Below are 24,758 nucleotides of genomic sequence, written 5' to 3' on the forward strand. Positions count from 1 at the left end.
CACAGTTACGTGAGCAGGGAGCTCTTAGCTTTTGCTTTTTCACATAAAAGCGTTTCTTCCATGATTACGTATTTTAAACTCTCAAGTTCAGCGTTGGTTTCAAAATGTATGATGAAATAATGATGTGCTCTGGGGAGAACCTTAAGTGGTTCGTGGTTATCAGTCACGGCCTCTAATATATTTCTTCAACAAGGGTTATTAAATTTGCTGTAGCAAATGGACACTACACAAGATGGAGAACTTAAAACCACGAGGCCCACACGGGGAAGTGACAGCAGATGCTGAATTCATAATCCAGACTTTTAATCAAATCATCCTGACAAGTGGCTGACATCAAATGAATAATGTTGTGTCTGATGCTAGAGTATGTGATTTGTTTGGAGAGGCCTGCTTTCCAGCATTAATAATGTATTGTTTGCAGAGAGGAGCAGAATGAGAGAGGCAGAGCTGGAGAGACAGTGGCAGAGCAAGTCCAAGCAGGTCTTACAAATATAATTATCTTCTAATTTCCTTTAGATAAACAACAGAGCAAGTGCTCACACTCGGAAATGCAATTAGCAAGGTTATCACTTTGGAAGCCCCTGATTACCTCACCAGAAGCACTCAGTTTCTCATATCATATCATATCTCAGTATCTGATTATATATACCTTACCTGTCAGTGGACAAAACTGGTCATATGCTACATGACAGGTATTGATCCATTCTACAAACTGACCAGACCCCATGTTCCTGAACAAGCCTGATGGGCTCGTGCCCCACTCTGCCACCCCCAGGGCCCAACAGATCTACTGACTTCCCACTGTGAGACACCACAGAGAAGTCAGGACATGAATGGCACCCACACAGTATTAAGAATAGGCTGATAATACTGCAACGGATTAGTGTTTGCTCCCTCATGATATTTAACTTTTTTAAGTTTCTAGCTGACATAACTTGACATAATACACCATTCAAAACAACAAGTGTGATACAAAACAATGAACCAGCCATGCAACCGATGAGTGTTTTGACTTCCACCAACTGAGAGAGCTGTAAAAGAATGACAAGTGGGTAAACTTGTAAAACATTTGTGTTTTTGCATGGTAGCAGCTTTATATTCTGTATTTTAAAGACTGGATAACCATTAGAAGACAAAAAAAAATGCAACTGATTCCAGCATAAGTCAATCTTCCATTGGTTTACCACATAGCCTAGCACTGTATGTGATTCCTAATGTTTTCTTTGCTTTTGATTACAAATTTCTATTTGGCTAACACAACTGAATTATCATCAGCGGCAATTTTAATCAGAAATATTCATCAATTATTTCTTTTGTTTTTGGGCATTTGCTCACACAAGCCTCTTCAAGATGTCCTTGGAAACTCAATGTTTTTAAATTTTTTTTGCAGCTGCAGGATTAGATGTTATATTGATTATTAATCAACAAAAAGAGTAGTAGATGAAGAAATTATAAAAATAATCATTAGTTCCCCTCCGGTTTTCTTGTTCTATTATTTGCAAGATTAACAAAGTAAATCTAAACTGCACTGTTGTTAATCCGACACTTCAGTTTTTCCATAAGGTGTTTGTCATATTTTCCCTGTGTGTGTACACTCTGTCTTTAATATGGCTGACATGTAATCTACAGCTTCACCTCTCGCACAACTTAATCCTCGCAGCGGGGAACCTCTCAACTTTCAGGCTCGCTGTGCTTTAATCAAAGATCCACATCTTGGGCTCCGCAGGTTGCTCGAGGGAGCAGCTGAGAACAAACCCCATTCATCTCTGTCATATCTCCCACTATATGATTATTATTTGCACACTTTGTCAGTTGTCTAGGGTATGTAAATAAGATTGCTACTCACTGTGCCCTTCAGTGTGTGGCAGAGAGCATTTCTCATCATCTGCATGTCAGCGTAGACAAACCCAGTGTAAACCTTGAAAGGACTCATATTTGTAAAACTACATATATATTATCTAAGAGGTGGTTTTACTTCTAGTGTATATCTCTGGTCTGTGTGCACCTGATATATGTTATGTTGCTCGTCAGAAAGACAGCACAGTATCACTGTACTCTGCTTTAAGGTTCAGTTTTTATTTAATGAAAAAAACAGACAAACAGTAGGAGTAGTATTAAAGTCAAACAGAGAAATAAATTTTAATTCATAGAACTAAAATCCAAGAAACTCAAAATAAAAACACACATTTAGGATAATTAAGACACAATTTCACTTCTCCTCAGGTCTTCTTATAACTTTTCAGTTCTCTTCTTTCTCACCCCAGCAGCAATCCTGTAATTAAAAACACTGCCTTTCCCCTGGCAGGTCCTTCAGGGACTTGGTGTGTAATATACATTAGCACTTAGGTGCTGCAGGCAGAAAGGCACCCCTGCCATCAGCACTTTGTTGTTTGACTCAAAATTGCTGCCACTGCACAAAGTGGGCTGAGGTTAGTTTGTAACAACAGGTATGTTATTAAAGGAAAGCCTGTGTGCATGTACATATCGCAGACAAAACACCTTCAGGAAGCTGGAGCTTTGTAATTCCTTTCAAGGTGGGTGAATCTAATAACAACAAGAATTTCCTCGCTGCTCATCTCTTTTCCTGGGGTGGCTGAGAAGTAGAGCAGGTTATCTACTAAACAGAAGGTTGGTGGTTCAATCCCTGGCTGCTTTGGTGTGGTGCCAAAGTATCCTTGGGCAAGATGCTGAACCTTGACTTGCTCCTGATACATTCATCAGAGTGTGAATGTGTCAATGTTAGATAGAAAGCACTTAGACTTGTATAAATGTGTGTGTGAATGTTGTATAAAGCGCTTTGAGGGCTCAAGCAGAGCAGAAAAGTGCTATATAAGAAATAAGAACCAGTCCATTTACCAGTAATGTTAACCCTTCAAAACCTGAACCATGAAATAACTGCCAGAAATCTTTAATGTTTTGATGATGTTTGTTGAACTTTTAGACAAAATATGCAAAAATATATCAAATTTTAATCTCCATATACGAGTTTGAATTTGTATCACATTTGCTACATAAGCCATATTTTTGCAATTCAGTCATTAAAAATGTGTCATGCAATTTATGTCATTTTTTGAGCGTAAAAAGAAGTCACGCTGATGATGTAGAAGTCTCAAAAACTCGTTAACAACTGCTTTGTGTTAAATACACACACGCTGGGCTCTTCATCACACGGACAGATCATTTGCAGTATTCACTCACTGGAAACTGTTAAAGAGTTGTATAATATCAGCTTCCTACAGGGGTTGATTATTATCAAATACAGATAAGGAAAAAGAGTATGTCTTTTTGAATTGAAATAGCAGAGGTTAGATTGTGGAATCTGAAAAAGATAACATCTTGAATAGAATAGTTTGTCAGAAAGGCTTACAGAGAAGTGAGAAAATTCAGTATAATTTTTGTCCTTTAATGCGTTTCATACACAACTGTAGACTTAGAGGAAGGCAGGTTGAAAGCACGACTGATAATGCAGATTATAATAATCTGCGCTAAAAGGTGTGTAAATACAATTGAGTATTACAACAGCAACAAGGTGTTTATGCCCTACCACAATCCACAGAAGCACAACAAAACCAAAGTTGGCAGTAACTCTCTCCAGACTGCAAAATGTCATTTTCCCCGCCTGTTCTCCCACACAATGGAAAACCACAATCAAGCAGACCTTCAGTGTTGGACTGCTGCATGAGTGTCTGTGGTACCCAATGCCTGAGTGATAAATTATAATCCAGCTTTGACAATAGGGAGGCTTTGGAAAAAAAAACTGTCTGTCTGCTAGAAATCCTGATTGTTATATAAGATGTACAGACACAGAAAACAGGATTGGGGGTGTGGGGGCCTAAACAGAGTCCTAAACAAGATAAAACACTTCTACGGATTTGTTAAACAGCCAGCAACAAAACAGAAATGGGGTAAATTAATGAATGCTTGTAATGACTTTATATTGAAAACCAGCCTAAAACAGATTGAATGCTTGTACATGCGTTGAATCAATGACCCTCTTGGGAGAAAAGTCAGGGCATTTACTGAAAGTACTGCTTTTCAATTTTCATTCAGTTGGTGTTTCATTACTTCATTTTGTGGATGGGGAATGCAAGTCTGACCAGCATCTGCCCTGATAAATGCACATGCTCACATATACACAGGAGTGTCTGCTTAATGGGCCACAAGCCAGCAGTGTGATTTCCCTGGAGAATGAGCCACCAAGAGCAAAGGGAACACGGACTGCTGCAGAGCCACAGGTAGGGCCAGCGAGGCACCACTGAAAGAGGAAGAAACAGCTGCCCACCGATCCCCTGGGAGGTGCAGTCAACGCACCACATGGATGGCTCAGGTGTGCTAGATGCACAACAGGACCTTTCAATACATCTGCTGTGGCACCTACTTCAGATTCACTGCCTCCTGCTGCCCTACCACTTAGCACAAGTCTATCACCAGACTGCATCTCGGTCTCTGGCCATCTTTTCAGCTTCATATCCATCACAAGCATTTTTCTCACATAGCTATACACCAACTATGCACCATTTTGTAGATTTATAAAAAAGAAAGACTTCTCACAGCCAGAAAAATGCTGTTCTTAATTTAAAGACCATCTTAACTCCAAACAAGAAAATATTCACATTTGTCCATAAACCATGAGAAACTGATTCTTTCAAAATCTGTGCAGGGCAGAAAAGGAAGATTTTCCTTTAAAAAAAAGCATTAACTGGATCTCTGGTACCTCTTCTTTGCCTCAGCTCCTGCTCTGTGTCCTAAAAAGAGCAGATGCTCTTTGTAGGCCAGGTCAATAGATTGTGTGAATGAAATGTATACTAAAGTAGGTTTCCTTAGCCTTAAAGTGGTTTTAGTTGCCTTGAAGTAGAGCAGACATGTGATTCCACTTGATTTTCTTCTACCTATACTATCATAATGATAAGTTTTCATATTAACCAAAACAAAATGCTGTTCTCCCAAAACTCCTTCTTTTTTATTTTTTCTACTTTTTGATCTGTATTATGTCACAACCAGAGAATATCCTTAATATGGTCATCTTGGGTGCATAGCTCTGGCTGTGAGCACAGAATTATTACCTGCTCACATAGTGTTCAAAACCTTCAGTTTGAGAAAGCCAGCCAATGAGAGGAAGACGTAAGACAGGAGGAAGGGACTCGAAACAGCTTATTCAGACAGCTGATGGACATGTATTTTTTAGATAACATAAATCTTCCTTTAAAACTGCATTTAATTTGTTATATGCTACATACATCCATATCCCCCCTCCTTCCTTTTCCTATGTTACTCACATAGTTTTAGTTCAACCTTCCTTTGAACATCTCTTACCCTGCTAAGGCTAGCAGTTCTATGTTGAATTTGGGGAAGTGCAGATTTAAAAAGGGAAGGTGAAAACAATTCCAAATCCCTGGATAGCCCGAAGGGAAAGAAAATGAAAGAGAAAGAGGGCAGAGAAGTATGAGGAGATGGAGTACACACTACTTCTGACTGAGTTGAGAGGAAGGGAAACATCCAGGCCTTCACAGTCTAGGACAACCTGCCAAGCTGCTTAGGCTGACAAAACCAGCGACATCTTTTAAATCACTTCTTACAGGAATTTGTTATGCTTACAAGCAGGACCAATATGTACTGCATGTACAAATGTCTGGATTTTCTTTTAAATGTCTGGTTGGTGTTGCACCTGTTTGTGGAGAACTGCTGATAGAAATGTACCGATGTTACTGTGGAATCATATAATTGAATGCAAGAGTGTGAAATTGTTTCCACTTCCTGCAGCAAATCAGTGGTATCAGTGCACATAATTATTTCATGATTAATTTGTCACTTTGATAATACATTAAAGTAGCGCATTGTGTGTAACATATGGGTGGTTTCTCTACCTGATTTGGTATAATTCAGGAGAGAGAAGAGGAGACGAAAGAACAAGTAAGGACAGATAAAAGGGGGTGGATAAGAGGAGGGGGATCCGCACAACTGTTTCATTATTTTCATTACCGGCAGAGACCGAGGCGTGAAGTGAAGCGAGAGAGGTCAGGGGAGGTGGGGGGAGAGGGGGGTAACAACAGAGAGGGAGGCAGACTGGGAGCTTGTAACGCAATCTGCACGCTCTGCTGGCCAAACCGGAGCTGATAGGGCAAATGTGTTTCTGCTCAGGTGTGCTGAATTATTAAACAGACAGCAAGAGGAGAGACCAGCGAGCATCAGTCTTCCTGACCGGCTGTGGATGAACCAGTCACTCTGCGGTCAGCTGGGTTTCTGTCTATGTGTGTGTGCGTCTGTATGTGCGAAAGTGTTTTAAAAAATAAAAAATAAAAACACTGTAGCAAAATATCCTCTGTGGAAATCAAGACGCACCACCTCTAAATAGCATCTACATGTGTTACTAGAATATTCTAGGTTCCACCACAAAGCCTCATGTGTTACAGCCAGCTGTGAAACCGCTGTTTACGCGCACTCTCAGATTTAAGGCTGACAGACTCCTTTTCCACTAATGCACATGTACTGCTGCTCCCTTGTGTTTACAAATTAAGATCAAGAGTGACATGCCAGAAACAGACACGTGAGGTGAAAATGTACTCTAAGCTACTATGTGGTAGATACAAATGAGCATAATAATCAAGAGAACTTAAGCAATGACATTTTAGATGAGAAGATGGATCATTTTTCTCCTAATTCTTTCAGTCAAATCATTAATTTTGTGCAAATTTGATGTAAATGACATTTATCTTGGGAAAGATTTAACATCTTGAAATTATATCTTTATTTTCTCTTTTATTAGTGTTGCAGAGCTGGAACAATTAGGCAATTAATCCATGAGCTCACTGGCAGAAAAATAATTGGCAAAATATACTGAAATTGATTTAATTTTTCAGTCATTTGATGATGACAGATGCTAAATTTTGCTGCTTTTTTCATACTGAACATATCCAGTTTGGGGACTTTTTGCTACACAAAACACGTCAATTAAAGATGTGAATTTTAACACGTTTTTGATATTTCATGTAAAATAAATAATAATCTGAAATTTCACAGATACCGGGCTAATAGGCTCAGAAGAACAAAAACATCTACTGAGCCTATTAGCCCGGTATCTGTGAAATTTCTATTTCTCCCCACTGTGAACACGTGCATGCTGCTCTAACATGAATTCACATTAATCACGATACATTCTTCAGAAAGCAGCTGATGGGAACGCTGATCTCATGCCAGTCTAATGAGAAAGGGAGGTTGGGAGGGGTGAGGTCAGAGCTGAGAGCAAAGATCATAAAACACCCAGAAGGGAAACATTTATGTAAGGGGAACATTACACTCTAAAAAGCAGAGTACATATGGACAAGTGTTCCTTCTTGGCAAGTGTAGTCGTTTGGAAAATGACATGAATAAAAGAGGTTCATATGTTTGCATTGTGTTTACTGTTGTGCATACAAAAAGCACAATTAAGAAAATACCGCTGGATACGTTATCTTTATTTTTGTTTGCTTGTTTTTGTTTTTTGAGAAACAGAATATAAAAATACTGAAAACTAACTAAATCTATACATTAACAACTAGAAACACTACAAGCTGCATGCCTAAAGACTGATTAGCAACCTCCACCAACCACTTGGGGAATATATATTTTTCCTTTTTGATCTGTGGTTGCTACCCTGTCTCTAGATCTGTGTGATTGAGCCCTAAGTTAGTCACTAATTCAACCCACACGTAAAATAAACACCAAGGATTAAAGTGTTCATGTTCAGATAACTTCCCAGACACATTATTTTTCACGTTATTCTGCAGCAAGAGTATATTAAATGTTATATTTAGATGATTTGGGGATATGGTAAAGAGACTGAAATTCACACCCAAACTAAGCTGTAACATTTTAACATTTACAGAGGAGAAAATGTGGTATTTGATTATTATATATTAAACCAGAACCCAGTATTTTAGCAAAGCTTTATCAAATGTTAATAATCGAATGCCTAAAGTGAGATATTGCCAATATACAAAAAAAAAAAAAACAAGCCTTGCCTTCTTGTACAAGTTTTCTCAGTTGCTTTGGAAGATATCGAAAATGATTCTTAACATTTACAAAAACATAAAAGCAGCTTTTCAAATAAGATTTTTTTCTCTAAACAATCAGAACTAACAGCTGCATACAATGGATTGTCTGCGAAAGCCTGTAACAAGACAAGTTGTGACAAATTCTTACGCCACTGTTTACAAATACAAAAGTCAAACAGCTTAGTGATGTTAATAAAACTGCATACTCTACTGTGAAATGCTTTCTGATGTAAACAACCTCTTTGATGACAATCTGATGACAAGGCTGCTCTTTTTTCCTGTCTGGCATAGAACAATTTAAACAGTGCAGACTTTCAGATTACTGCATGTGGGGCATCGACTGCAACAGTTCTGCTGGAGAATCACAAATCACCTTTGTAGTTTTACTGGTTTTACTGTAACTGGTTGACATCTTTGTGACACATTAAAAAAATGATATATATCACAGCAGATGCCTGCAGAGGCTTGATGAGATATCACCAGATTCTCCATGTGCTGCGGTGCAAAGGTATCTGTTGCTACTGTAAGCTGGTGGGAATCTGGAACTTGAAAATCAGGTTGTAACACTAACAGTTTACCATTTATAATTAATAAATTAATTAATGTGAATTAACTTTAGTTAATAGATATATATTGCTAAGATCTGCAAAATTACATAATCAATAATTGTTGAGTTTATAATTGATAGTGTCAAACATTTTTATAACATTATGCAACATTATGGTCAAATTGAAAATTATGGTAATTAAATAAGAACACAGACCAAGGTTTGCTCTAGGGCAGGCATAATACACACTGTGACTCACAAGTGACTAGTGTATGAATATATACTGTCATTTTGGTTTCCCAGTCACATCTACACTGGCATCTGATTTTAAAGCACAAACATGCTGAGGGTGAAAATCCTTAGCTTGAGTCTTCAGAAAACAACCATCTTTTACATTCATCTGGTTATGATTTGCCATTTAAAGTTGTAACTAACAGGTGTTTACATTTCAATAATATTCCTGGTTTTCCCCCTTTGTGCTTGTATCCAGAGCTGTAAAACAATATTGAATTGCCTTTTGTATTTCCAAATGAGAAGTCGAACAAAATATGTAGGAAATTCTTGACAAATTATGAAAACCCAATGAACCACTTCACATGGTCAAAATAGCTTTTGATCAAAAGAACACACATAATTGATAATATAGGAATCAGCAGCCTTAACTTAAAACCTGCTTTTATGATGTGACTGGATGATTTGAAGGTGATGAAATTCAATTCTGATCTGAGAAATGCACCAGAGTGACTGCAAAAAACTGTAAATGGGTAAAGTCAGAGAAGATTAGCTTTGACTGGTTTCCATCTTAACCTTTGTGACCTCCAGCCTGATCCCTCATGTCACACGCCATCCAAATCTCTAATCTTGGTTTTCACACTGAACAAAAAGGCTACCGCTTCTGTCTCTCTCTTCCACAACTCACTCTCATCCTAACTTGGGGGACTGATGATAAAGGAGACAGAGGGAGCGGTAGGTGGAGTGAAGCGAGAAATGGAGAGGGAAGGTGATTTTTTTTGGGAGGGTTGAGTCCGCTGTGTGAGCGATAAAGCGCTACAGGCTGCCTTAATGAAAAGCCTCTCACAGCGATGGGGAGATTGCCTGTGGAATGGGCTACTGATTGGAGGACCAGCAGCTTGGTGTAGCATGGAGACTAATTCAAGTATTGAAGGAGTTCGGATGACGGGGGGAGATTAGTGCTATACCATAGTGATATCTGAGCCAAAGACAGCTGGACAAATATACCTTACATTTCAAACAACTGGGAGGGTTGGGTCAAAGTGGCAATACCTCACTGTCAACTAGTTCAAGAGTGACGGCATGTTAGGCTCGTGTACATGGTTGTTGTCCTTAGCTGCTTCCAACAGGATAAGCGAAACCAGTAAGAGGCATAGTTACATCTGTTTTCAGAAACATTGCCCCATTGATCTTGATAGTAAACAGATCTGTTGGGTGTTTTTCATGAGCAGACAGCAGTCCCAGTGAAAACTGTCCACAATGAGGTCTGTGGCTTATCTCAATACACTCTGAAATTGTGTTTGGAAGTAAAGGCTGCTGTTGATGTCTAAATGTGATTTAAACTGTAAAAAAGCTGAAGGCAGAAGCCTCACATCTCATAACTAAATAAAATACAATTGCCTGCATGGTAGGATAACACTTGAAGAAAACTGTTATATCATAATGTTTTTGCTCATATGGGTTAAATTATGATCATCATGGAATATAAAAACCTGTTTCCAATGTCATTGTGTAACTGTAAACATGAATAAATGCTGATCTTTACTTGATGCCATGCTTACCATGTTCACCACATGAGTTTAGTTAGCATGTTAAAATAGGTTACTAACACTAAACAAAAAGTGCAAGCGGGGCTGCTGGGAATGTTCTGAAGGTTTTTCGGCACTGAATAAATAGAATACTGTACACATTTAAGTTTAATGGAGCTGGATAAAAAGTTAAAATGTAAAAAAGGCAAGAAAACTTTAAAGGGACATAAATGGATGCCACAAATATGATGGTGAAGACACTGAGCTCAAAACGTGAGGAAATGATTTGTTCTCCAACCGGTTGGGGAGTGGTTGCTGGCTATCTCTAGACAAAATTTGAATTCAAAAATAAAAGTTGTGCATTTTGAAACATGTTTGTTGCAGATTAATAATATATCTTTTGCTTCTGTGTTCTCTGTTTCACTACAAGTCGGTGAGCAGCTGGGAAGCGTCTATAGACAAATCAGCATTTTCCATGCAAATGATGCGTGACTGTAGTAATGTGCTAATGAGCCAAAGAATTACAATGAGGTTTTTAGTGTAGCACTGTATACTTCTTTACGACCAATTTCACCCAGCGACTTCCAGTAATCACTCACCAACCAGTCAGGGAATACACATTTTTCACAGGTGACCAGTGGTTGCTAGGGGTCACCGATTGGTAAGACAGTAACTATTTCAATCTGGTGTCAGATTTCTGAACACAAGCATGAATAAAGAAACAGATGTATTACTCTTCTTAGACTTATCCCTGCCGTTGATTTAAACTCTTTTTCCCAGATCTGCTCTATACCTAGATGCTGGAATCATCTGGAGCCACAGCAGGAAAAGTACATACTGAATTGGATATAATAGGTGAACTGGCATCTCATGTCATCATCACTGATCTTTCTCAAGGTTAAAAAGAAAAAAAATACCTGAGTGACAGAGAAACAGGACAGGAAGGAAGACAAGAAGTGGATAGAAGCAAATATATAAGGGTAGGGAGAGATAGGCTGATTGGACACACGAGAAGACAGACAGTGTCAAAGGTCATTGAAAAGCTGTCAAACTGTCACTGCTGTAGCGTCTCACTTTTTAAATGTGTGTTTTATCTCATGTGGGTTAACTCTGAAGTCAGAAACTTTCAAAAGTTGGTGTGAAATATCTTAACACGTGTCACTTTCCATCAGTCTGTTGTCCTAATTTGGCATGAGCTCCTTCACAAATTATCATTTGTCATTGAGTTTCAGCTTTGCTTGTCACTGCATACCTAACACCATAATTTCCCACAGGATTAATAATGCAGCAGTCTGTCCATCAAGTGCTGAGAAAAAGCCAGAAAAGTAAACCACTTCCTGCTGGCATCTCGACACCAACGGCAGAAAATATCATGGGATGATATGGAAGGAACTCATTAGTGAGTGGCTTTTAAGCTGCAAACCCATAACATGAACCGGGGATTTATAATATCAACAGAAAATGATTGGCAAGTCCTAAACTGGTGGAGATATTCAGGCTCTCCAGTGACTGTGTTAACAAAACAATTTAAGACTGTGCTGTTGGGGAAACATTATTTGATCTTATGTAAATTGCAGCTCTATATTTGGTAACACTTAATGACCATCCACTGGCAACAGGAACATGGTCCTTTCTGGTTGAACGAGTTTTTCAACCAGGAAGAGCCATAAATAATTCTACTGCTGCAAATGTAAATCCACAGGCAAAAGATTTATCTGTGCACATTGCATCATACTGAGCGGGGAGTTGAGTCAGTGGAAGTTAATTTTAGTAATTTTTTTAAGAAGAAATAATTTTTCATAACCAAAAACCTGGCCCATTTTTTGAAGACAGCTTACACTATCATTTCAACATTAGTTTTTATACTGCAGCCAGTAAGACCATTACTCTGCACTGGAGTACACTGTTATTGCTGTAACATTTAACTAATAAGATGCAGCACACAAATATATCTGAACATTTATGTTCTTTTAAGCATTTTAAATATATTCCTTATAGTCTTTAAAGAACAGATAAACACATCAGGAGTTATAAACATTACTATGCACTAGTCTTGATCTTATAACGCAGTTTTAGTTTTTTACACTCGCTGCAGCACATTCACATTACATCCAGCTTTTTCCAGATAAAGCACTTTTAATGGAGCAGCTCAGTTATAACACAGTCGATTTGAATCCACATTTTACCATTTAGTGTTTGCTTCTGTCGGAGTCACATGTTGACGCAATAATTGCCTTTTGCGGCAAAAAATGGTCAAAATATGCCAGAGAAAATACACAAAAATATAATATAACAATACAACTAAGAATACAAATACACTGATTATGAACTGAAACACTTATAGCAACTTTAAAAGGTGTCTCTGATGAATATATCTTCTTAAATAAAACACAGATAAAGTTTTTCTCGTGTTGTGCTCGTGACAACATTTCTATGACCTTTTGCATCACAGAGATAACCTTGTTTTCCCATGCATTTGCACTTACCATACTGTATAGGTTAGCGTGTTGTATAGACCAATCCAGTGACCAATTTGTGTGTTCCACCATTTTTCAGTGCCAGAGACAGCAGCAAGGGTATTTGGATCGACGATAGCAGGGACTGGCCCCTAAATACTGTTTGTATGTAATGCTGACTTTGTGAAAGTGTGGCTAACCTTGGTACATGCTTAAATTTCACAATCTAAGGAGCTTGGAAAGAAAAGCGTCTGGACTTGTTTAAGTTGCTTGAAGACGTTTCACCTCTCATCCGAGAAGCTTCTTCAGTTCTAAGGTTAAATGGTGGAGAGTCCCAGATTTAAACCCAGTAGGAGTTTTCCCCCCAAAGAGGGACAAAGGACCCTCTGGTGATCCTCTACCTAATCACATGAGCCAAGGTGTGAAAACGGGTGTGGGTCACAATCAACCAGGGTTTCGGGTGAGCTCATTATGAAACCTGGCCCCACCCTATCATGTGATTTCCTGATGGCCCAGGATGTGAGTGGGCGTTAAGGCGTCTGGGAAGGGATCTCAAAACTGGATTATAGATGGCAGAGAGTTGGTGTCGTAAACCACCGCCTCTGTTCAAAGATGGTTCCTTACAGTGGACATAAATGGCTTCTTTCACTCCTCTTTCAAACCATCTGTCCTCTCTGTCCAAAATGTGAACATTGGCATCCTTAAAAGAGTGACCTTTGTCCTTTAGATGCAGATGAACTGCTGAGTCTTGTCCCGTGGAGGTGGCTCTTCTATGTTGTGCCATGCGCTTGTGAAGTGGCTGTTTGGTCTCTCCAATGTAGAGGTCTGGGCATTCATCCCTGCACTGTACAGTCCAGGCGCTTTTCTTTCCAAGCTCCTTAGACTACGATGACCTGGATGACTGAGAGCCTTCACAGACATATATTTCACAATAATGCTACAATTGGTTGCCTGAGTTGGTTTATTCTGTGACCATTGCTTCCCCTCATTAACATTAGCTAAGCATTGTTAACCTAGCTGATGTAACGGTGCTGCTCTCACAGTGCCTTTCAGGCTGAGTAACTTCTACTTGATAAGCTACGTAGGCAGATGCAAACTAAAGATACAACTAAATATAGTACTCTTATCAACAAATTAACAAATTCTGTTAATATTCTTCATCTACTTCTTCCAAACGCTGATCCTCTAACAGGGGTACATTTGAGCTTTCCATGAAAATTAAATGAATGGTACTCTCTTAGAGTAGTTGACCTTTGGTACTTTATTTGTCTATAAAATCTGTTGTATGTTTCAGTGCATATATTTTTAAGATAAATACCTTAACAGGTTTCTTGCGTGATGACTCAGCCTCATTGTTTTCAGCCTCCTCATGCTCCTTGCTACCTTGAGGCAGGTTAGAATAGTTGGCCAGGCTACTGAGAAGAGATGACACCATGGGGCTGGTGTCCATCTCCTCCTGCAGAAAAACAAGCAGACAGGAAGGTTGCAATCAGCATTTTAGCCAATATTATTAACAATCTCAATCAAACAAGTGAACTCTATAAAATGACCAATCACTTAGTGGCTGTTTCCATAGATCATTGCAGATAAGAAGCCATTTAATCTACTTGCTATCCTCTTTTGTGGATTTCAGCTCATTTGAAACAAAAACAAGTGTGCACACCATAAACCCCCTTTTCCTGTTCAATCTAGAAATCCCACTGAGAAGACATTGTAAATATATCTGTGCAGAGCGGAGGCAAATTGCCTCATTGAGGTTCAATCCTGCACCACTCTGAGATTTTCTTGCTTTAACCTGAGGTTCCCACATGCCCTTCACACAGTAATTACCCTCATTAATCGATGTCAGAGCCCCTATTCAATCACTGAATTGTGAAAACGAGTGTATCCTGCTTCTTACCATCGCATCTGATTGTGTGTGTTAACAAAATCAATGTGTGCATGTGCGTATGTGTGTGTATGCGGAGTATTGCATTATACCTCAAACAGGGCCATGTTCTTGCGATCATATTGCTGAGTCTTCTCTGTGGCAGCATCACTGCTGTTGATGAAGGGGCTGCTTTCCTTGGGGTTACTGTCTCCTGGAAGAAACAAACACACATCTACTTTTAGAGTGGTCTGAAATAAAGCAGAGGACAAAGAGCATGTTAGGGGAGAGGATAATGCACAAGTCAGACAAAAGATTCCTGATGTCAAAGGAATCCTTTTTGCAACAACTAAAAGTAACAACTTTTAAAAATAGGTAGACTTTTGGAATAAATACTTTTTTATCGTTAAAATAAAGAAAAAACACACAGAATGCTCAAAGCAGAGGACGTCTGATAAGGAAAGCTTGCCATCTCCTTGAAGCAGTCAGAAATGCTGAGCAAGAGAAGCATACCTAATGGACTGTGTATTGACAATATGTGAAGTGCTATGTATTCCATATGGCCATAGGAAGAAGACAACCTGGACGTGTCAACCAGTGTTTTCACCTCACTGAAAAACAACATCACAACTCTGAACGCAAACACAAAAAAATGGTCTACAACCCGGCAGCTTTTCTTACCCTGAACAAAAAAAACCTCTGACTTGTAGAATCAGCCTGATAGTGACAGCTCGCTGAAGGCAACATGACTCTATCGAAAAGCTTCTGTCTACGAGTTCACAGGCCCAGAAATAGGGCCAGAACAAACAAATCCTCGAAACAACGTGTAGTGAGAGGGAAGCATCCAGCTCTTTGCACATTCATTGATTCTCATTATCTGAGATCAAGATGTTCATTGATTTCTAATTGACATTTGAAAATTCAGTACACCTCAGGCAGTGTTCAATCTATTTTTTCCCTTTATACCGCGAGCAACTGCCTCCTATAAAACACTTTCTTGACATCTCCCTCAAAGCAGCAGGATTTTATTTTAAGGACCAAAATCTTTTTTTTAAAATTATGTTTATGACAAAACTTTACTGGGTGTAATTTCAACTGACTGTTCATTGTATGATATGGAACTGATAGAAGAAATACTATTTTCTGTGCATACAATTTTAACACCTTGATTGGGTCTTCACAATAGATACAGTGGACACTTTAGTAGCTACACCTTGCTATTATAAGCTTAAGACCCACTTTTACCTTCAGACCTGCCAAAATTCTTAATATTGTTGATTGTACAAGGTGCTGGAAACATTTTTCAGATATTCTGGTCCATACTGACATGATAATATCACTGAGCAGTTGCAGGTTTGTCAGCTGCGCATCCATGGTATGAATCTCCTGTTCGTATCATGGAGATATGAACAGGAGATTTGCAGCATCCCAAAGGTGCTCTTTTCCATTGTGATCTGGTGACTGCAGAGTGCAGTGAACTCATTGTTATGTTAGGGAAACCGGTTTTAGATGGTCTGAGCTTGCTGGAAGCAGCCATCAGAAAATCTGTACAATGTACAATCAGTCTTTTGTTATTTAGGTTTTTTAATCTATTTTTATTCTGTTTTAAGATGCTTCACTATTGATATCGTTTTTTAATTGTGTTATTATTGTTTGCGACTTTTATCTCTGTAAAAGGAGCCATATAATACAGGGGCTATAAAGGGATGGACATGGTCAGCAACCATACAGTGTGCACTGTGGTAACCATCATGAAAAATGACAAAACCAAAGCTGCCAGTCAAACTTCCAGTGGATCAAGACAGAAACAGGACCCTCTTGGTCTGGTGACAAGTAATCTTTACTGCTGCAAAATGGACCAGACATAAGGACTTTATTGCAGTAAGCAGAGTCACACCAATTGACTCTCCAGACTGATGTGCATACACATATAAGTAAATACACACACAGTTACACATACAGCGGGGAAAATAAGTATTTGACACATCAGCATTTTTATCAGTAAGGGGATTTCCAAGTGGACCATTGACACAACATTTCCACCAGATGTTGCCATCAAGCCAAATATTGACGTCATACAAACAAATCAGAACATATAAGTATACAAGTTAAACCACAATAAATAAAGTGAAATGACACAGGGAATAAGTATTGAATACATGGAGATAACAAGGGGCAAAATGACATAGAAAGCCAGGAGATCACCTGAAATCTGTCAGTATTGATAGAGAAATCCTGTCCCCTATCAGTACTAATTGATATCAGCTGCTTTAGTCCTAATTGATGGCCTATAAAGGCTCCTCATTACCCAGAAGGCACACAGGAAAGACGTCATGATGGGTAAAAGCAAAGAACTCTCTCAAGATCTTCGTAATCTTATCGTTGAAAAGCATTTTGATGGGAATGGTTATAGGTGCATTTCCAGAATGCTGAATGTTCCTGTGAGCACTGTGGGGGCCATTATCCGGAAATGGAAAGTGCATCAGTTCACCATAAACCTGCCACGATCAGGTGCTCCACGCAAGATCCCTGTCCGAGGAGTCCAAAGAATAATCAGGAGGGTTCTCCAAGAGCCAAGAACCACTCGGACAGAACTTCAGGAAGACCTTGCATCAGCAGGTACCGTTGTTTCAAAGAAAACTATAAGCAATGCACTGAACCGCCATGGCATCCATGCACGCTCACCACGCAAGACTCCATTGCTGAACAAAAAGCATGTCAAGGCTCGGTTAAAATTTGCGCAACAGCATTTGGAGAAGCCTGTGGATTATTGGACGACTATAGTATGGTCAGATGAAAGCAAAATTGAACTTTTTGGCAGTCATTCTACACACCATGTTTGGAGAAGAAATGGCACTGCTCACCACCCCAAGAACACCATACCAACAGTCAAGTTTGGGGGTGGAAGCATCATGGTTTGGGGCTGCTTTTCAGCAAGGGGTACTGGCAGACTTCATATTATTGAAGGCAGGATGAATGGAGAGATGTACCGGGACATTCTGGATAAAAATCTGCTGCCATCTACCAGGAAGCTAAAAATGAAAAGAGGGTGGACATTTCAGCAAGACAATGATCCCAAACACAAGGCCAAGGAAACAATGAAGTGGTTTCAAAGAAAGAAAATCAAGTTGCTTGAATGGCCCAGTCAATCACCTGACCTAAATCCCATAGAAAATCTATGGAGAGAACTGAAGATTAAAGTTCATAAAAGAGGCCCAAGGAACCTTCAAGATTTAAAGACCGTTTGTGTGGAAGAATGGGCCAGAATCACTCCTGAGCAATGCAGACGACTGGTCTATCCATACAAGAGGCGTCTAGAAGCTGTAATCACCAACAAAGGCTTTTCTACAAAGTATTGAATAAAGTGTGTTCAATACTTATTCCCTGTGTCATTTCACTTTATTTATTATGGTTTAACTTGTATACTTATATGTTCTGATTTGATTGTATGACTTCAATATTTGGCTTGATGGCAACATCTGGTGGAAATGTTGTGTCAATAGTCCACTTGGAAATCCCCTTACTGATAAAAATGCTGATGTGTCAAATACTTATTTTCCCCGCTGTATATACAAACTTTCTTCGTGTATACAGGACATTGATCAGGACTCAATAAAGGGATCAATAAAGACGGGACTCACATAAAGATGGGCACAGGCATCAATTAATTCTTATCAGTGTCGCTCGCTACAATGTAGCACTCTTCTTCTAGTATTCAAATGAAATGAAAGTTACTAAAATCCTGTGTGGACCCGTAAATCAATCCAAACATAGCTACTCGACAGAGATGTGTGAAAGACTGATATATTGCAGTCATCAATCAAACCTTTGAATGTCACCAACACTGCAGAGTGACATTTTCTTTCTGAAGGAAACACGCAGCAAAAAAAAAAGGGATAAACCTTCCAGACGGTTACTTGTAATCGTGTTAGCACAGTTAGCACCATCCTACATCTTCATGAAAATTCAAGGTGTCTGTTTACATTATGCATTGATATTTATTGCTCTAACCTTTGTTTTGGCTACGTACTTGAAATGCTTGGTCACCAGAAATTTGCACTTCTCTAGAAAAATAATTGCATTCACAACCATTTTATACATAAAGTACAATGAAGGTCTGAGTGGTGAAGGTAGTGCAGAGTGAGCCATCTTATTCGCGCCTTCCCCTTCGAGCATCTCTTGAGGGAGACAGCAGATTGCGCTCCCTCTGGCTCTCGGTCCTGTCTTGGACTGCGAGACCGAGTTATTTATAGCCAAGATGCCGCAGCCATGTGCCATGACGTTGGGGCACCGCTAACAGCCGGCACACTGTTCTAACAGAGATGGAGCAGTAGACAGGGACACTGAGAAAAGGGGCCATGCATGAAGATTCGGAGCACAAAAAGAGCACAGGGAGGTTAACACAAAGAGATGGAAAGTGAGAGAATAAGAGTACTGATGAGAAGATGAAGAGAGACACAGATAGATGGGGCAAGAGTAAACAGTGACAAAGAGAGAGCGATACAGGCTCAGACAGGACAAAGACGAGGCAGCCAAATCTGAAATGGGAACCCGCAGAGAGAGAAAGGGAGATGCAAAAAGAGGGACGCTCACGTCTGCTGCTGCAAAATGTAAAAGCTTCTGCAGCACTAAAGGTTCAGCTCACTTTGACCTCCAGGTTAACACATACACTATGGTTAAAAGGAGGCCGGAGCATCTAACAGAGAGTTTTCAGAGCATGTGGATTATTTAGCTGGTTTATTTTCACTTTGTCAGAGCGAATCAGGATGATACAGTGTTGTGCCTCGCTTGAGATAAAACAAAATGAGCCTTCTTGTGCCCAGCAGAGATTAGACAAACATCTACAAACACACATATACACAATACACAGTCTGACTAATACACAGATGAATCTGTCTGTTCGTCGCCCATCTCAACATCAAACTTGCTTGATATGATACTGGGTAAGTGCAGTATTGAGTTTGACGTTGGGGGACTTCTCTCTGTTACTAGGCAACATCATCAACTGGCAACCTCATAATGATGTCACAGTTCAGATAACATATTTTATAAACCTCCTCTGCCTGCGGCATCTACCTTTGCTCATGCTAACGTGCCTGTGACAGCAGGTGTTGCTTTCAAATGCTTCTGTTTTCTATTCAAATTTGATTTAGAGCTGAAACACTTTTGGCTTTTACAGTACATTTATTTGCTACTTTTTCCATTTTTTCATCATTAAAAAAGATCTTAAAATTAGAGCCAGAAATTTCGCCACAATCCACTGCACAATATAGACAGTAAATAACTGATGTGATGGCTTTAAATGGTGCTCACACCATATCTGAACTGGAAAGAGATTTTTTGTATTTTGAACCTTCCAGTTTGAACGAGGGCAACAAATACCGGTACTGGACACAAATGTGAATCAAATGTGAATTTTCTAAATCCAAGGGATATTTTACTAAAACAGATCTTCTCTCTTTCATTTTCCCTTAAACAGCTTTATGTTTGTCTAAATCTCCTCATCCTCCTTGCTGATAGACATGACAAGTGTTTTTTTTTGTTTTACATTTTTATATTAATGTATCTATTTTTATTGTAGGTAACTGTATGCATACTGTAAAGGCATGTCTTTCTTTTTTATTGACAGAAATCTGTAGTTCCATTTATTCCTGATAATCTGGTTTTAAAAATTAAATGTATATTTTGCTTCATTAAACAGAAACCAAATTAATACAGTGAGTTAAGAAATTACTATGTTTTTATCTGACTTGGAGTAAAACTCATCTAGAGGTACCCAAAATGTATCTTTGCAGGAAAAACCCCAATATGATGATTATAAAAGTTTGGATGCACAATGTAGGTTTGTAAATGGGACACTGTCTGTTATGTTAAATTGTAATTTTTCCAGTCTTACATATATGCAGTTTGTGCTTATGCTATTTGCAAAGACAGATTTTGATTTCAAAGAACTAATTCCTTTAATCACTGAACCTTCACTGGTATTCATATAAACAATACCAGAAATGAGACAGTTGACATTGGAAAGGGAAGCTATAGCTGCAAATACAGTCTGGTTTATAATGCCGCTCTGAGTCAGTATGATCAAATGCTACTTGTCAGATGAGGAATGAAAGAGCGATGGTGAATCATGAGTCAAACAGCTGCAGCCAGGTGATGGGAGCGTGACTTAGCGTCTCAGCCTGAAAGCCATGTTCCATTTCCTGATGTAAACCACACGACACAATCCTTCCGGTTTCTCAGAACTATAAATTATCATTACACAAACTTACTCCTGTGGATAACGGAAAAATGATGAGGGTAAATCTCAGAAATCAAATTTTAAGAGCTCTTTATTATAGATAATAGTAAGGAAGTGACTCTGACGGGTTAAAGCACATACACACCAAAAAACTCAAACAAAAAAAAGGGGGGAAAACACACACACACAGTTGTACATCTGTGGGCTAATGTGCCCATAACAGCTCTTCTAACGTGTCATTTATCTCTACATGGCTCATTTCTCCTCATTGTCTAATACTTAAAACTCCATCATCAAAAGAATGATGGAAACTATTTTTTGGGAAGAAAGACAGTTCCCAAAAGAGTTTTGCTCTGACCGCATCCCCAAGCAGCTTATCCTTCCTCAGTCTGATGTGATCTGTTCAACAATGGCTCTCACTATCAAAGTCTTTCCTTATCTGTGGTCAAAATCCAGAGCCTTTTGCTCACAGAGCATGTGATCATACTCTAAATCCTCTGCAAAATAAAAACACTGAACCTTCCTTTATGTACTTTTCTTATAGATTTTTTTCCTCTTATTTTCTTATTTGTTACCATAGCAGACTCGTACCTTATTTACTAATATGACCATCAATGCGATTTACTTTTTAACAGAATTGTTTTATATGTTCGTAGCAATTTCAAAACAACATTATGTAGAGCAAGGCCGCTATCTTCAGGTTGCTGTACATTACATAGCCTCTTCATTAAGTCATTTTGGGCATTGCCAAATTCAGGGACAATAGTTTGACTCAAATTCTGATCATGACAGACTATTGAAGAATTATTGACTTTATAGAAAGCATTTATTGATTTTTTTTTTTAATACAATTTATTTAATTTATCGGAAAATAATTTCAGGTCTTACGGTGTTGGTTGAAATAGCAAGCTCTGGAAAATATTGATGAGCATTTTTTGTTTACTTACATTTTTGATGCTTAATTGAGAACTGATGATTTTCATCATTTGTGGATATGGAGTATTAGACGACTACTTTCATGCCCTAATAGATATTCACAAATTCTTTGTTTTGCCTGATCAATAATCAGTTACAAAAGCAGGCAGGTCAGCAGGTGAGACACTGGAATGAATAGATTATCAAGGTTAATCCAGTCCATTAGAGATTTGTTTACACATTTACCATCGGAGAGACAGAGTTCATCACTTGTATTGCAATATGAGAGCACCATCCCCCTGGTTTATATTCAATAAGGACTCTGTTTTCTATTGTCTGCCAGGATGAGCTACGCACAGAGAAGTCAGGACAATTCTACTGTTTGAGTGTAAATATAACTTGGTGCAAATGAGTGGAAGTCTGGTCCACTGCTCTGATTCGGACAATGCAATTCTCCAACAGATCTTTGAACAGAGCCACAGAGGACTGCTCAGTGAGCGCTATTTGACTTTGCTTTATTGATCCTCCTTGTATGGTGTTGAGGTGGCGACAGTCACAGTTACTACTCCCTCTCTCTCTCACTTAGAGTGCGTGTTGTTCTCCCTCTCTCTAACTGCTCTGTGTTAAGCTGCCATACTGCTCTTTCTCTCTGAGGACCAACTTCAGGGGGAAAAGCCAAAGAGCTGGATGTTGATTCTGGAGGAGCTGACTCAACAGAGGCTCTGGGACCACTTGTTGAATTGGTGTGTGCATCTGAATGGGCAAGTGTGTGTATATGTGATAGTGGGGTCTAAGCCAAGCATATGCACTAACTACTGTTGTACAGCAGCAGAAGAGTAGCATCTCAAATTAATCTTAGTCTGGGCTGGACTGCAGCCATTATATGTGAGAATAAGGACACACACTACCCCGGTGCTGTTGAAAAATGAGGCTTTTTACACACATCCAAAAACGTATTCACAGCTACTGCATGTATGAAAGTAAACATAGACCATCTTTTTGGCAGTCAATCTGACTCACAGCAGAATAAACAGTGAGTACATGTGCTTGCACAGACATTTAATTTGCATCCAGAGTGAAACGCTTCATCCAGTGAGGGATTCAAATGGAATTAGTCGGTTGGAAACAACCAATTAAAAAAAAAAAGAGGAGAAAAAAAGGAAAGATGAGTTGGATTTTCTGGCTGGGTTCCCTGCTATTGTTCCTTGGTGGTTCGCCAAATCCAAGCGGGTCATGAGTTCACTCACTGATTCTCTTGTCTTCTCTGAATGTCACTACAGTAAGGCATTAATTCGTGTCTGGCAGTCAGCGATATGTCTCTCTCTCTCTTGCTTGCTGACAGAGCTGGTGGATACTGGGTGGAGTCAGGTGAAGGATTAAGGTCACTTTAATCTAAATTCCAGTCAAATCAGGATTGACAGTGATTTAACATGTACCCAAACACACCCATGTGCAATTCTGTATGGAAATTACAAGTTTGTCTAAAAATGACCCAAAAAGGCTTAAAGCAGTTTTTAGCATAAAGCAGAGGCACGTTAAACCAAAGCGAATCTATTCATGATTCTGTCAGCCTTGCCTTTTTAACATTTTCTTTACATATTAATATATCCAAATATTTATAATTCATGCAACATGTAAGTGCAAGTTTTGTATTGAGATGAAGTTTTCAATTAATATTTTTGTTGAACCAACTGGTATTTTGGGGATTTTTTGCCTTCATTTACAGTGTAGTAGTGAAGATAGACATAAGAGAAAGAGCAGAGGAAGACACAAAGCAGATGACTGCAGGTCGGTCTCGATCCCGGGTCATTGCACTCCAGTCGCCTGTTTAACTGCTGCGCCAAACTAGTGTTTCTGCTGCTGTGGGCGTTTTTTTACTAGGAGACAGTAAAATGAAGTTTACATACTCAGATTTTGAAATTTTATTATAGTTGTTTATTTTTTGTTTTTATTCCATTATAGCTTTTTTTTTTACTGGGTTTTTTTCCACTTTTCATTACTTTCAGTGTATTAATTCATGCATTTTGCATCTATGTGGCTGTTATTAAAAAAATGTTTAATAAATAAAGTTGGTCTGATACACCCATCCATAATTGGACCTAACCATTTAACTCACTTATTAAACTGCTCCTGCCTTTGTTTTATTTAATTTAATTATTTAATTATTTATTTATTTATTTCGTATCCCGCTATGAAAAAATGGGATGATCCCATTTTGCTAAATTTGATCATTTTCATGGAATCACTAATATGGACTACTAATTTTTAACATGATAACAGGATTTAAATTCATATGGATGAAATATGACAAACGATTATAATGCTTAAAACAGTTAAAGACCTTTACACGGGCTGATTGATTAATTTATTTAAATCCCAACAGGCACTTATTTGCAAATACCACGCTTGCCAGGTCATAATGTAATTATTGATTGTCTCCTTTTCCCACTGCAGAGATGGCAGGGAGAATCACCAAGATACCTTTTTTTTTTAAAAAAACAAAAAACTGCATTTACAAATGCATTAGACATTTTCATGAGTGCAAACATAATGTACATACGAATAAATAGCAGCAGCATATGGGTACATGACCACATTTGCCCACACACACTGTCATAAATAGATATTCTCTCACTCTCCTCCCTCCGATCATGACTCCAGCACCACATCAGAGACACACCAGCCTTGTATAACTGGATCTCATGCTCTGTATTTTCTCTCTGTGTCTCCCACTCTCCCCTCGGTGCCTTTATTCTTCTTTCTTCCTGCTGCTTCGCTCCTCTGTGATGCATTTTATGGTCATATGCATGTAAGGAACACAACTGTGGAAATCTACAGTAAAATTACTCTGTTTCTTCACTGTGCTGCAGGACAGGACCCTGATCAGTATTCAGTCTGGTGCCTCAGCTCTGTATGAATTTTAATGCAGCACTGCCTCACAG

At 38.9% G+C, this 24,758-nt stretch overlaps 1 protein-coding gene across 5 annotated transcripts in view; it reads right to left on the minus strand.

The window, feature by feature from the left end:
• Nucleotides 1–24,758, minus strand: part of slc12a5a (solute carrier family 12 member 5a) — a 197,630-nt gene that overhangs the window by 49,267 nt on the left and 123,605 nt on the right. For all 5 annotated transcript variants that reach the window (XM_086293399.1, XM_086293397.1, XM_086293398.1 and 2 more), the window contains exons 2-3: nucleotides 14,774–14,874; nucleotides 14,112–14,249 (exon numbers count right to left, since the gene is read on the minus strand). In XM_086293399.1, the coding sequence (XP_086149525.1) occupies nucleotides 14,112–14,249; nucleotides 14,774–14,874 (239 nt within the window). The remainder of the gene's footprint in view (nucleotides 1–14,111; nucleotides 14,250–14,773; nucleotides 14,875–24,758) is intronic.

Source organism: Aulonocara sp. 'chitande type north' Nkhata Bay, linkage group LG5, assembly GCF_057382095.1.
Source record: "Aulonocara sp. 'chitande type north' Nkhata Bay isolate Kocher_YH1m ecotype deep benthic linkage group LG5, A_spYH_male_GT1.1, whole genome shotgun sequence".
Lineage (NCBI taxonomy): Eukaryota > Metazoa > Chordata > Actinopteri > Cichliformes > Cichlidae > Aulonocara > Aulonocara sp. 'chitande type north' Nkhata Bay.